Below are 13,772 nucleotides of genomic sequence, written 5' to 3'. Positions count from 1 at the left end.
TTTCTAGTTGATACTTACAGCGTATTCAGCTACAACACCTTTGTAAATCTCATAGAATTCTTCCACATTCGCACGTTCCATGTTGAACTATGCAAAGGAAAAGGGTGAAAATGTTAGCCGAACTGTCTCCGAAGAAAAATCCAGCAAGCATTTAGCATACTCTTTATTTACCCCATAATGTATTTTGATGGTTTCCCCTGTGATAGGAAGGAAGGCTTTGAAGAATTCTTTTGCTGATGATGCACGGGGCAGATAGGTTGGAGATCATTCTTCAATAACCCAGCAAGCCCATACAACTAAGCAGTAAATATTGTATTTTCTCCATGAAGTTGGCAGATGCCACTTAAAGATAAATCAGGAGCAGGATGGGTTCAATGAAACCATTTTTACACAGTTCCTTTTTTGACCATAACAGTACTCTAAATTCCAAATTTGATTAGAAAGCCCAGCACCTCAGCTTGCACTAATTGATTCCATTAATGGAGTCTCAATGAGCAAGCAAATAGGCCAAGGAGGCTGAACTACCTTCTGAACTCTGGAGTCTGTCCTTCCAGGTCAGGATTGAAGCATATTAGTGGGGGTTATGTGGGGGAAACGTTCGCTTTGCTTCTTCCCATGTTGAAACTGCTCTGTGGCCAAATAGATGATTTCAGTCTCAAAGGCTTTCACAAGTATTAAGGGTGGGATTTTCAAAATCTCTTAGGCAACTTTGAAAATCCTATCTTAAATTCACACTAAATGTTATATAAAAAAAACTCTAAGCAGATTATTATTAATATTTAGCACTTTCATGAATAGATCTCAAAGTGCTCTATAAAAGACATCAGAATCATTACTGCCATTTTACAGATGAAGAAACTGAGGCACGGAGAGGCAAAGTGACTTGGACTTGTCCAAGATCCCCCATCAGTGATACACCAGCCATAAATTTAAAAGAAAAAAATCCTAATGTTGACAACCTTGTCACACCATCTACAAAAATAACCGTCCCTTCAAAAAAATGAAAACACAAAATGAAAACAACCCTCCCCCAAAACCTTGCAACAATCATATCACCCAATCAAACAAACAAACAAAAACATACCCCCAAACAGTTCTGATGCTAAAAAAGGGAGAGGCACCAGAGACTCCATTAAGTCCACTAGGGACTCTATAATTGCTGTTGATTTTATGTGGAAGGCACTCACATACTACGATGAGAGGCAGCAGTATAAAATCTTAAAGACAGAGACTCATTCTGCATCACAGATGTACATAGAAGTGCCAGGCTTCCAACATTCTTCCCAATACATCTTTAATTGGACAGTCCACTTTCCTATGTTGAGATTTTTTTTAAATTAAAGAAAGTGGCAATCATACAACTTTGCTCTAGATCCAGTTAAATGGGAAACGGAAACATATGAAATGCATGAGGATACTTACCAACTGCAAAGCCGAGATTTCAAAACCCCCATCAAGGATGGCTTTTATGATCTTTCCAGTTAGCCCTTTGGAGATACAAACACACACATTCATAAAATAATTAATGAAATTTACAGTATATAGGTATAGCAGGTACTTCATATACTACATGTTTTCTTGTCAAAACACAGCATTTATGTTATCTCTCTAAAGCTGAAATAAAGCAGAGCAGAATTCAGATATCTTAACCTTTCTGAAATCCTTTGGAAGTGATTCTCCAAATGAGTTTTCATTCAGTTGTTGAAATAATTTTTTGCAGTAATGTATGAATAATGTGATTGGTGAAATCCTGGCCATATTGAAGTCAATGGCAAAACTCCCACTGACTTCACTCTATATTTGCACCCAAAACTCCATTTATATAAACATCCATTTAAAATATTTAGATTGCAAGCTCCTCAGGATAGGGACTGTCTACTACTCTGTGTGAGTACTGCACAATGGGGCCCCACTCTTGGTTAGTCCCTAGGCACAACTGTAACAAACATGATTAATTAAATGTGTACAAAAGCTCATTCCTGATGTAACTCCATGGAAGTCCATGAAGGTACAACAGAGAAAAATATGGTCCCACACCTTTTTGGAGCTCGTTCTTGAAAACACTTACTATTGAGTATACCTACCCATCAGGGCCGGCTCCAGGCACCAGCGCAGGAAGCTGGTGCTTGGGGCGGCCCATGGAAGGGGGTGGCACGTCTGGGTCTTTGGCGGCGGGTCCCTCAGTCCCTCTCGGAGGGAAGGACCGGCTGCCAAATTGCCACCGAAGAATGAAGTGGCGCAGTGGAGCAGCTGCCAAAGTGCCGCTGATCGTGGCTCCCCCCCCCCCCCTTCGCCGCTTGGGATGGCAAAAAAACTGGAGCTGGCCCTGCTACCCATCAACAAATCCACTGAAGTGGGGTGGGATGGGACTTGTGTTCACAGGATCAGATCCTTTGAGAAACTATGTCAGTCTAGCATACAATGCAACAGTAGGCAGAACTTAGTAGAAGCACTGTAACCACAGGATAACCCAGCCTGTGCTCCAGAACTTCCTGCAACTCTCAGGAGCACTTCATATAGTTCTAGGGCAGGGGTCCCCAATGCGGTGCCTGCGGGCGCCATGGCGCTAGCCATGGCATCTATGTGCGCCCACCTACTGGCCGCCGGAAAAGCAGCCACCAAAATACCGCCGAGAAGCAGCAACATCAAGAAGTGTCGCGGCCGAAATGCTGTTGATTTTTGGCGGCATTTCGGCGGCGACGCCTCTTGATGACACTACTTCTCAGCAGCATTTCGGCGGCTGCTTGTCCAGTGGCCACGCTCCTCAGCGGCTAGTCGTCAGGCACCTGCCACACTAAAAAGGTTGGGGACCACTGTTCTAAGGTTTCCAGACATTTGTTCAAGAGCAAGCAGAGATGAACATAGAGATGTCCCCATACTGAAGACCAAATGAGGCACTGGGAACTTAAAGTAAATGAACTGGTGCTCCCAGGATTTCTTCTTGTTGTTCCAAGAAGGGATAGGGAACAGGAAAGAAGAGAGAGGGGAAAATGCCTCCCATTCTCTTCTAGTAGCCTGTCTTAGGGGAAGGGGAGGGAGAGGACAAAGTGTAGAACCACAGAATAACCATAAAAACAACAAGGAGTCTGGTGGCACCTTAAAGACTAACAGATTTATTTGGGCATAAGCTTTCGTGAGTAAAAACCTCACTTCTTCGGATGCATCCGAAGAAGTGAGGTTTTTACTCACGAAAGCTTATGCCCAAATAAATCTGTTAGTCTTTAAGGTGCCACCAGACTCCTTGTTGTTTTTGTAGATACAGACTAACACGGCTACCCCCTGATACTAGAATAACCATACTGAGACATCCTGCCATTGTGTTGTGATGTTTGTATTGAGATATTGTTATTTCTTTAGATCAGTATACTGGGGCACACTATGGTGATGGATGCAATATATAAACACCTAGACAGCCTATATGACAAAGAGATGGGGCTTACACTTCGTCATTCAAAGTCCAAGAAAGACATTTGGTAAAAAGTTTACCAAAAAGCAGAAGGCGCATGGAGTACAATCGATGAGAGTTACTGAGCAGAATCCATCACTCAATCTATAGGCATTCAATGTAAAGTATTTGCTCAACACTTGCAGATATGGGGTGAAGTCTGCTCCTATTGAAGTCAATGGCAAAACTTCCATTGACTTCAATGGAGCAAGGATTGACGCATGGTCATTAAATGCCTTAATTAACAATTCTCTAATATGAAAGGTTTTTTTTAGCACTGTCCAGAATAAGCTCAGTAGCTAAGACTATGACTGAAAAAAGACGGTTACTCACCGTTGTAACTGTTGTTCTTCGAGATGTGTTGCTCATATCCATTCCATTAGGTGTGCGCGCGCCGCGTGCACGATCGGAGAATTTTCTACCCTAGCAACACCGGCGGGTCGGCTGTGGAGCCCCCTAGAGTGGCGCCTTCATGGCACTGAATATATACCCCAGCCGACCCGGCGCCCCCTCAGTTCCTTCTTGCCGGCTACTCCGACAGTGGGGACGGGGGGCGGGTTTGGAATGGATATGAGCAACACATCTCGAAGAACAACAGTTACAACGGTGAGTAACCGTCTTTTCTTCTTCGAGTGCTTGCTCATATCCATTCCATTAGGTGACTCCCAAGCCCAACTTAGGTGGAGGGGTCGGAGTGAGACATTGCTGTGTGCAAAACCGCTGATCCGAAAGCAGCATCGTCCCTGGACTGCTGCACTAGCGCATAGTGAGCTGTAAATGTGTGGACTGATGACCAAACCGCCGCTCTACAAATGTCCTGGATCGGAACTTGCGCCAGGAAAGCAGTCGAGGAAGCTTGGGCCCTCGTGGAGTGAGCGGTGAGGTGCGGTGCTGAGACACCTGCCAGGTCATAGCAAGTCCGGATGCAAGACGTAATCCAGGAGGATAAGCGTTGTGAGGAGACCGGTGAGCCTTTCATTCGGTCGGCCACTGCAACGAAGAGTTGCGTCGTCTTTCTAAAGTGCCTTGTGCGGTCAATATAGAAGGCCAGGGCCCTGCGTACGTCCAGAGAATGCAAACGTTGATCCTGGCGAGTGGCATGTGGTTTAGGATGAAAGACCGGGAGGAATATATCCTGGTTGATATGAAATGGAGAAACCACCTTAGGGAGAAAGGCAGGATGTGGACGAAGCTGCACTTTATCCTTATGGAAAACTGTGTAAGGGGGCTCGGATGTAAGCGCTCTGAGTTCAGAAACGCGCCTTGCTGAGGTGATGGCTACGAGGAAGGCTGTCTTCCAGGATAGGTACAAAAGTGAACAGGTGGCCAGTGGCTCGAATGGAGGACCTGTGAGCTTGGAGAGAACCAGGTTGAGGTCCCACGTCTGAACGGGCTGACGTTGTTGTGGGTACATCCGGTCTAAGCCCTTGAGGAATCTAACGACCATCGGGTTAGAGAATACCGAAGACGCGAGTTCCCCTGGGTGAAAGGCCGATATAGCGGCCAGGTGAACTCTAATTGAAGATATCGCCAACCCCTGCTGTTTTAGGGAGAGGAGATATTCCAAAATGAGAGGAATGGGTGCCTGCAACGGGGACGTGGCTCGTTGTTCGCACCAACAGGAGAACCGCTTCCACTTGGCCAGGTACGTGGTGCGTGTTGAGGGCTTCCTACTGCTCAGCAGAATCTGTTGGACAGAGTGCGAGCATTGCTGCTCTGCCTGGGTGAACCATGGAGCAGCCACGCCGTGAGGTGGAGTGATTGCAGGTCGGGGTGACGCAGCCAGCCGTGGTCCTGAGAGATGAGATCCGGACATAATGGAAGCGGGATCGGTGTCTGAACCGAGAGTTCCAACAGGGTGGTGTACCAATGTTGTCTCGGCCACGCTGGAGCGACCAGAATTACCTGTGCCTGGTCTCTGCGCAATTTGAGCAGTACCTTGTGGACCAGAGGAAACGGAGGAAAGGCATAAAACAGGTGGTCTTTCCAGGGAAGGAGAAACGCATCCGAGAGGGAGCCCGGAGCTCGACCTTGCAGGGAGCAGAACACGTGGCATTTCCTGTTGTCTCGAGAAGCAAACAGGTCTATCTGGGGAAACCCCCACTTCTGGAAGACGGAATGTATGATGTCCGGACGGATAGACCACTCGTGCGTCTGGAAGGACCTGCTGAGTCGGTCCGCTAAAGTGTTCTGGACTCCAGGGAGGAACGATGCCATGAGATGGATTGAGTGGGCAATGCAGAAGTCCCACAGGCGAATGGCCTCTTGGCATAGAATTGACGAACGTGCTCCTCCTTGCTTGTTGATGTAAAACATGGCCGTGGTGTTGTCGATGAGAACTAACACACAGCGGCCACGTAGGAGATTGAGAAATGCCTGGCACGCCAGGCGCACCGCCATCAGTTCCCGAACATTGATGTGCAGGGCTAGCTGGGGTGCAGTCCACAGGCCCTGGGTATGGTGTTCGTTGAGATGGGCGCCCCAACCCAGAGATGAAGCGTCTGTGACCAGGTGCAGAGAGGGTTGTGGGGCGTGAAATGGCATCCCCTCGCAGACCACATTGTGATCTAGCCACCAGGTGAGGGAGGTCAGGACCGAGTTCGGGACCGTGACCACCATGTTCAGGCTGTCCCGATGTGGGCGGTATATTGACGACACCCAGGTCTGGAGTGGGCGAAGCCGAAGTCTGGCATGCCTGGTTACGTACGTGCAGGAAGCCATGTGACCCAGCAGGGTAAGGCACGACCTCACCGTGGTAGTTGGGAAGGCCTTGAGCCCTTGAATGAGGCTCGTGATGGTGCCAAAGCGGTTGTCTGGCAGGATGGCTTGTGCACGTCTGGAGTCTAGAACTGCGCCGATGAATTCTATTCTCTGGGTAGGTTCTAGAGTGGATTTGTCCTTGTTGAGTAGGATGCCCAACTCGTTGAATGTGTGCACTATTATGTGGACGTGAGCTCGAACTTGCTCTTTGGTGCGACCGCGTACCAGCCAGTCGTCTAGGTACGGGAACACCTGTATCCCTTGCCGACGAAGGTACGCTGCCACGACAGCCATACATTTCGTGAACACTCTTGGGGCCGAGGATAGGCCAAAGGGAAGGACTGCAAATTGGTAGTGCACCGTGCTTACCACGAATCGCAGGAAGCGTCTGTGAGGTGGGTAAATTGCGATGTGAAAGTATGCGTCTTTCATGTCGAGGGCGGCGAACCAGTCTCCAGGATCGAGGGAAGGGATAATGGCCCCCAAAGAGACCATGCGGAACTTCAACTTTACTACGAATTTGTTGAGTCCGCGCAAGTCCAAGATGGGTCGCAGACCTCCTTTGGACTTGGGAATGAGGAAGTACCGGGAATAAAATCCCCTGCCCCTTAACTCTACTGGAACCTCCTCTATGGCCCCCATAGCAAGGAGCGTAGAAACTTCCTGTCTAAGAAGTTGCTCGTGAGAAGGGTCCCTGAAGAGGGACGGGGAAGAAGGGGGGGAGGAGGGGGGGATTGAAGAAAACTGGATAGCGTATCCCCTGTCCACCGTGCGAAGGACCCAACGGTCCGAAGTTATAAGGGACCAAGCACGGTGGAATGGGAAAGGCGATCCCGAAAGGAGGGGGCTGGATCCTGGGGGATGACTGGGGCGCCGTCCTCGACCGCACCTTCAAAAGTTCTGCCTGGGGCCTGAAGGTGGTCTAGGTGGCCCCTGGTTCTGACCGGGTTGAGGGCCGGTCCACCTTCTTCTACCACCTCGCCCTCGCCTCCGGGCCGAGTCCTGTCTCTGACGAGGCGGGGGGGGGGGGGGGGGGGGAAGAAGCGCTGAGGCTGCGGCCTAAATGGCCTGCGCTGAGGGCCCGCAACATGCATCCCCAGGGAGCGCATGATTGTTCTCGAGTCCTTGAGGCTCTGCAGACGAGAGTCCGTCTTGTCCGAGAACAATCCATGTCCCTCAAAGGGCAGATCCTGTAGGGTTTGCTGCAGCTCCGGAGGCAAACCCGAAACCTGAAGCCAGGAGATCCTCCGCATAGCGATACCCGAAGCCAGGGTCCTCGCAGCCGAGTCCGCTATGTCCAAGGAGGCCTGCAAGGAGGTCCGAGCCACCTTCTTACCCTCCTCTATCAAGGCCCCAAACTCCTCCCTGGAGTCTTGGGGAACCAATTCCTTGAACTTCCCCATAGAGTTCCAGAAATTAAAGTTATAGCGGCTCAGGAGCGCCTGCTGGTTAGCCGCTCTAAGTTGCAGCCCTCCGGCTGAATAAACTTTACGGCCAAACAAATCGAGGCGCTTAGCCTCCTTCGATTTGGGCGCTGCGGCCTGTTGACCGTGGCGCTCCCTTGCATTCACTGATGACACCACCAGTGAACACGGTTGGGGATGGGTATACAAGTACTCATAGTCCTTTGAGGGGACAAAGTACTTTCTTTCCACCCCTCTCGCTGTGGGTGGGATAGAGGCAGGAGTTTGCCATATCGTAGTGGCGTTAGCCTGGATCGTGCGGATCAGGGGTAACGCCACTCTGGATGGGGCATCCGCAGAGAGGATGTTCACAATGGGGTCCTGCACCTCCACAATCTCCTCTGCCTGAAGGTCCATATTACGTGCCACCCTACGTAATAGGTCCTGGTGTGCCCGGAGATCAATCGGGGGTGGACCCATGCTCGTTGTGCCCGCCACTGCCTCATCTGGGGAAGATGAGGAAGATGCCTCAGGTGGCAAGGGATCCAAGGGCGGGGCCTGGTCCAATGAGCCTTGGAGCGGAGCATCACCTGCCTCTGGGTCCAGGACGTCAGGTGCGGGCACGGAGGCCTCCATGCCCCCTGGAGGAGGGCGAGAGATGGTGGACTCTGGGGCCCTTCGCTCAGAATGCACCGAGCGAGAGGCTGATGGTGGTGGAGCCCCTTGAGCTTGGTGGTACGCCCACGGGGTCCAAAACGACCTGTGTGAAGGTCCCTGAGCGGGATCCTCCGCTACCTCCTGCCAGTGGCCCATGTCCGGATCATCGGCCTGTCCCTGAGGGGGGTATGCCGATCTCTATGCCCCATTGGAGGATCGGGACACTGATCTGGATGGCCATGGCGGTGCCGACCGCGCCGAGACGAGCTCCGGATGGTATGGTGCCGCACGGTGCCGGCCCAGAGATGAACGGTCCCTGTGCGGTGCTGGCGAACGGTGCCGAGAACGGGATCGGTGCCGATGACTACGTCGGTGCCGAGAGTCAGACCTGGACCTGGAATGTGATCTTGAGTAGGCCCGGTGCCGGGAGCGGCCTCTCGACGTCGAGCGTCGATCATAGCGGTGCCGAGAACTACATCTCGATGTCGATCGGTACCGACGATCATAGCGGTGCCAAGACGTACAGCGGTGCCGCGACGAAGATCTTGGCCGCGAGTACGACCGGTGCCGAGGTGATATTCGGCGCCGGGACTGCGAGCGGCGTGGGGACCTGCTTCGGGACCTGGACCGGTGCCGTGGTTCCAGCCCTTGCGATGGAGGGCGCATCAAGGCAGGTTTCCCTCTAGACTGGACCGGACGAGTCAACGGTGCCGTCGGTGCCGGTGGTTGAGGCGGTGCCGGCTCCGTGAGAGCTATTAAGTCTCTCGCCGCCGCGAAGGTCTCTGGAGTCGACGGGAGGCACTGTATCACCGCCGGTCTCGGTGGAGACGCTATCTGCACCGGACTCAACGGCCTCGGAGCCGGAGTCGACGGTGCTGGAGTCACCTGTTTTCGGTGCTCCACAGGCGGACGCGGCTCTACCCCCGGCACTGGGGGAGCCGGCGTCTTCGGCACGGAGGTCCCCGTCTTATGGGCTTTTTTATGCCCCGGGGATAATGACCGGCGCCGAGGCACTTGTTGTGCTTGCGGTGCCGACGAGGTCCGGTGCCGGGGAGGCTTGTCCGACGCCACTCGCGTGGTCGGCAAGGCCGGTGCCGCCGGGGCACTGCGCACCGAGGTGCTAGGTGCCGGGGCCTGACTCGTTGATGGAGCGTCCGGACTAAGTGCCGCCTCCATAAGGAGTTGCCGGAGCCGAAAGTCCCGCTCCTTCTTGGTCCTTGGTCTGAAGGCCTTACAGATCTTGCACTTATCTGTTTGATGGGACTCTCCCAGGCACTTCAGACAGGAGTCGTGCGGGTCGCTCGTGGGCATAGGCTTAGCGCAGGAGGCGCACTGCTTGAAGCCGGGAGCGTTGGGCATGAGCCCGGCCCCGCGGCCGGGGGAGAAAGGGGGAGACGACCCCCTTAATCCCCTGAACTACTATAACAACCGAACAATTTTTTAAAAACTATTTAACTATTTAACTATAAACAACTAGAACTATAACTATAACTGTGAATAACTAACTAAGCTAGGGAGAGTGGAGAACAGCTATGCCGCGCTCCACAGTTCCAACGACCGTCAGGGGCGGTAAGAAGGAACTGAGGGGGCGCCGGGTCGGCTGGGGTATATATTCAGCGCCATGAAGGCGCCACTCTAGGGGGCTCCACAGCCGACCCGCCGGTGTTGCTAGGGTAGAAAATTCTCCGACGATCGTGCACGCGGCGCGCGCACACCTAATGGAATGGATATGAGCAAGCACTCGAAGAAGAACTAATAATCAAGTTTCCCAAATTCTCAGGACCTGAATTCTGCAAGACCCACAGATTTCTCCAGCACAGCGGCGCTGAATTTTGCATCACACTAACATATTGATGGCAGCTTCAGCTAAATTCAAGAAGAGGCGCAAGTTCTTTATTTGATTTAGTGCAGTACCTCCAATATCGTCTTCTGTCGTTTTCATGTTAAATTCAATACAAATTGCAATTTGAGGAAGCTTTTCAATTTATGCTTTCCCCAAAATTTCCCATTTTCAAAATGTGACCTATTTTTGTTATGGAGGGAAATCTGGAGGTTTTGGCATCTGGCTGGGGGCCAGCTGTTTGGAATTTTGGCATTTAGAAATGAGTGGAGACCGAGTTTTTGGTGGCAAGGTATGTTTTGATATGGTGCCTCACAAACATTAATAAATGTATCGTCACAATATTCCTGTGAGATTGGTAACATTGGGATAACATCTACCCTATGGGGACTGAGGCCCAGAGAGATGAATGTGCCCAAGGTCACACAAGAAACCTGAGGTAGAATCTATCTTAACTGGTCATATGGCCCCTCCCTTACCAGAGGATCTAAGCAGCTCTAATTTTTAACGTATTTAACCTCACAACACCCCTGTAGGTAGGTAGATATTATCCCCATTATACAGAGAGCTGACCGAGGCACAGAGATATAATGGGTATGTCTACACTGCAATGTAAGCCCAGGCTCAGATTCAGGCTTGAGCTCAAACCCCCTTTCCATCTACAAACAAATCTCTCAGACTGACTCGGACCTAGGATCCTAGGACACCGTGGGGATGGAGGGTTCAAGACCGAGTCAAGACCAGACCCAGGGTTTGAGCCCTATTGCTTTGCAGTGTAGACTCAGCCTAATTGACTTGCCCAAGGTCACTCAGGAAATCTGTGGCAGAGAAGGGAATTGTCACTGTGACATTGCATCCCATAATGCTTTATGGAAATATGCTTATGAAAGTAAATATGACATAACTGGAATATGTTTTATGCTAGATAACCTTTGCAGAGATATGTTACATGGCCTATGATCTACTGAATATATTCATCCTATTTGTATGCATGTATCATTTTTGTACTCAAAGTTATGAATATTGGCTGTGTACTTGTTTGATTTTAAGTAGCCTTAGTAAGACATTTGGTCAGCTTCTTTAGAAAGGAATTTGCAAGTTAAGTGCCCAATCAATAAACACTTAACAGACAATGGATCTTGGAAGACTCCAATCCACATAAGAAGTCTACCTGAGGACGTTCAAGGTGGCATGTGAACAATGGCTTCTACCTGTAAGGTCTGAGTCATGCATGGATATGTGACTTGCTCATGTGACTCCAAAACTCCATTTTGTAGCTGGATTCTACACAGGGGAAGGGAGGGGTATCCACCCACAAGAGAAAGTCTACTTAAACCCCTGGGAGACACCTCCATTTTGTCTTCAGCTGGCTCAAGAGTTAGCCTCTCCACCCCCAAAGGATACCTGAAAAAAACTGGAACAAAGGACAGTAACCACCGGGGTGTGAGCGATTGCTGGACCCAGACTAGAAAGAGGCTAGTCTGTAAAAGAAGTTTACTGGAACATCTCTGAGGGTGAGGTTTCATCTGTAATCACATTCTTACTGTATTAGGCATAGACTTACATGTTTTATTTTATTTTGTTTGGTAATTTACTTTGTTCTGTCTGTTACTACTTGGAACCACTTAAATCCTACTGTGACGTTGTGCAGTCTATATGGTTTTATAAAAACTTGATAATAAGTCAATATAATGTAACTGGGATAGTTTTAGAGAAAATACGGTAATAAGTGAATGTAACGTAATGGGATATGCTTCATGCAAAAGGTCTCTTGTAAGGTATCATTACAAAGCTTATAATCTACTGAGTATGATCATCTGATTTGTATAAATGTACCACTCTTGTATCTAAAACTAGAAATATAAAATGTAACTCTGAGGGCCTATTGTAATTGTGTAAAGTGTGGACCATTAATGATGGTTTGGAATCTTGATGACTCCCATTGTCTGCAGATGGCTGTATTTACCTGTGAGTCTTCCTGTATATGTGTGTGCTGGCAAGTGAGTAATGAAGTCTTGCAGTGACATGTGATCATGTCACCTGAACTGGAATCCATCTTTAACCTGGTGCTTTTCCAGTGAGGGGGGTGGAAACCCAGAGAGACAAAGAGTTCCCGCCTTATGCAAAAGATATATAAAGGGGGGAAGAGAACAGAAAGGGGGAGGAGCCATCATGAAAAATCCCCTAGCTACCACCTGAGCTGCAACAAGAGCTGTACCAGGGGAAAGAATTGTGCCCAGGCCTGGAAGGTGTCCAGTCTGAGAAAAACTTACTGAAACATCTCTGAGGGTGAGATTATCTGTATTTAGTTTGATTAGACATAGATTTGCGCATTTTATTTTATTTTGCTTGGTGACTTACTTTGTTCTGTCTGTTACTACTTTGAACCACTTAAATCCTACTGTCTGTATTTAATAAAATCACTTTCTATTTAGTAATTCACTCAGAGTATGTATTAATACCTGGGGGAGCAAACAACTGTGCATATCTCTCTATCAGTGTTATAGAGGACGAACAATTTATGAGTTTGCCCTGCATAAGCTTTATGCAGGGTAAAACGGATTTATCTGGGTTTAGACCCCTTCCACTGGGAGTTGGGCATCTAAGTGCTAAAGACAAGCACACTACTGTGAGCTGTTTTCAGGTAAACTTGCAGCTTTGGGACAAGTGATTCAGACCCTGGATCTGTGTCTGGAGCCAAACGGGAGTGTCTGGCTCAGCAAGACAGGGTGCTGGAGTCCTGAGCTGGCAGGGAAAACAGAAGCAGGGATAGTCTTTGCACATCGGGTGGCAGCTCCCAAGGGGGTTTCTGTGATCCAACCCGTCACACCTACTTTTTATATTTAATAAAATCACATTTCATTTATTAATTAACCCAGAGTATGTATTAATACCTGTAGGGGCAAACAGCTGTGCATCTCTCTCTATCAGTGTTATAGAGGGCGAACAATTTATGAGTTTACCCTGTATAAGCTTTATACAGGGTAAAACGGATTTATTTGGGGTTTGGACCCCATTGGGAGTTGGGCATCTGAATGCTGGAGACAGGAACACTTCTTAAGCTGTTTTCAGTTAAGCCTGCAGCTTCTGGGGGACGTGGTTCATACCTGGGTCTGGGTTTGCAGCAGGCTAGCGTGTCTGGCTCAAACCAGGCAGGGCACTGGAGTCCCAAGCTGGCAAGGAAAACAGGTTAGAAGTAGTCTCAGCACATCAGTTGGCAGTTCCCAAGGGGGTTTCTGTGATCCAACCCGTCAGTCACCATTCTACATTCAACAATTAAGGGATTACTAGGACAGTTGCAGAGGGAAAAGAGGAACGGATCCTCCATCCCCTAAATTCCTACAACCAACAGCCACATTTGGGGTGGGGGGGTGGGGGAAAGCCAAGGAAGAAAGGGAAGAAGCAAAAGAATAGCAAAGGCTGAACTACTTGTTGTGAAATTGCTGCTATACCACTGGCTGAAGATCTCTGTTTTTAAATTTTATCATAAATAACAGTTAGCCATTCACCAGTCTATCTGGTTGGCACTCGCACACTGTTCGATTAAAATATTCATCATGTATCTGGGCCTGTGGGTAACATAGACCTGCTCTCTACTGGACCTTTATATTCACCGGTTTTAAATGCAGTTAATAAAATCTATATTGTAGAGGAATAAAGGATACCG

At 49.3% G+C, this 13,772-nt stretch overlaps 1 protein-coding gene across 2 annotated transcripts in view; it reads right to left on the bottom strand.

Annotated features, from left to right (window-relative positions):
- The window catches only part of NME7 (NME/NM23 family member 7), a 184,442-nt gene that overhangs the window by 64,329 nt on the left and 106,341 nt on the right, over nucleotides 1–13,772 (bottom strand). For both annotated transcript variants that reach the window (XM_054044388.1, XM_054044383.1), the window contains 2 exons: nucleotides 1,423–1,487; nucleotides 19–87 (listed from right to left, as the gene is read on the bottom strand). In XM_054044388.1, the coding sequence (XP_053900363.1) occupies nucleotides 19–87; nucleotides 1,423–1,487 (134 nt within the window). The remainder of the gene's footprint in view (nucleotides 1–18; nucleotides 88–1,422; nucleotides 1,488–13,772) is intronic.

This window comes from Malaclemys terrapin, chromosome 1 (genome assembly GCF_027887155.1).
Source record: "Malaclemys terrapin pileata isolate rMalTer1 chromosome 1, rMalTer1.hap1, whole genome shotgun sequence".
Lineage (NCBI taxonomy): Eukaryota > Metazoa > Chordata > Testudines > Emydidae > Malaclemys > Malaclemys terrapin.
This window is presented reverse-complemented; position numbering and strand designations above follow the sequence as displayed.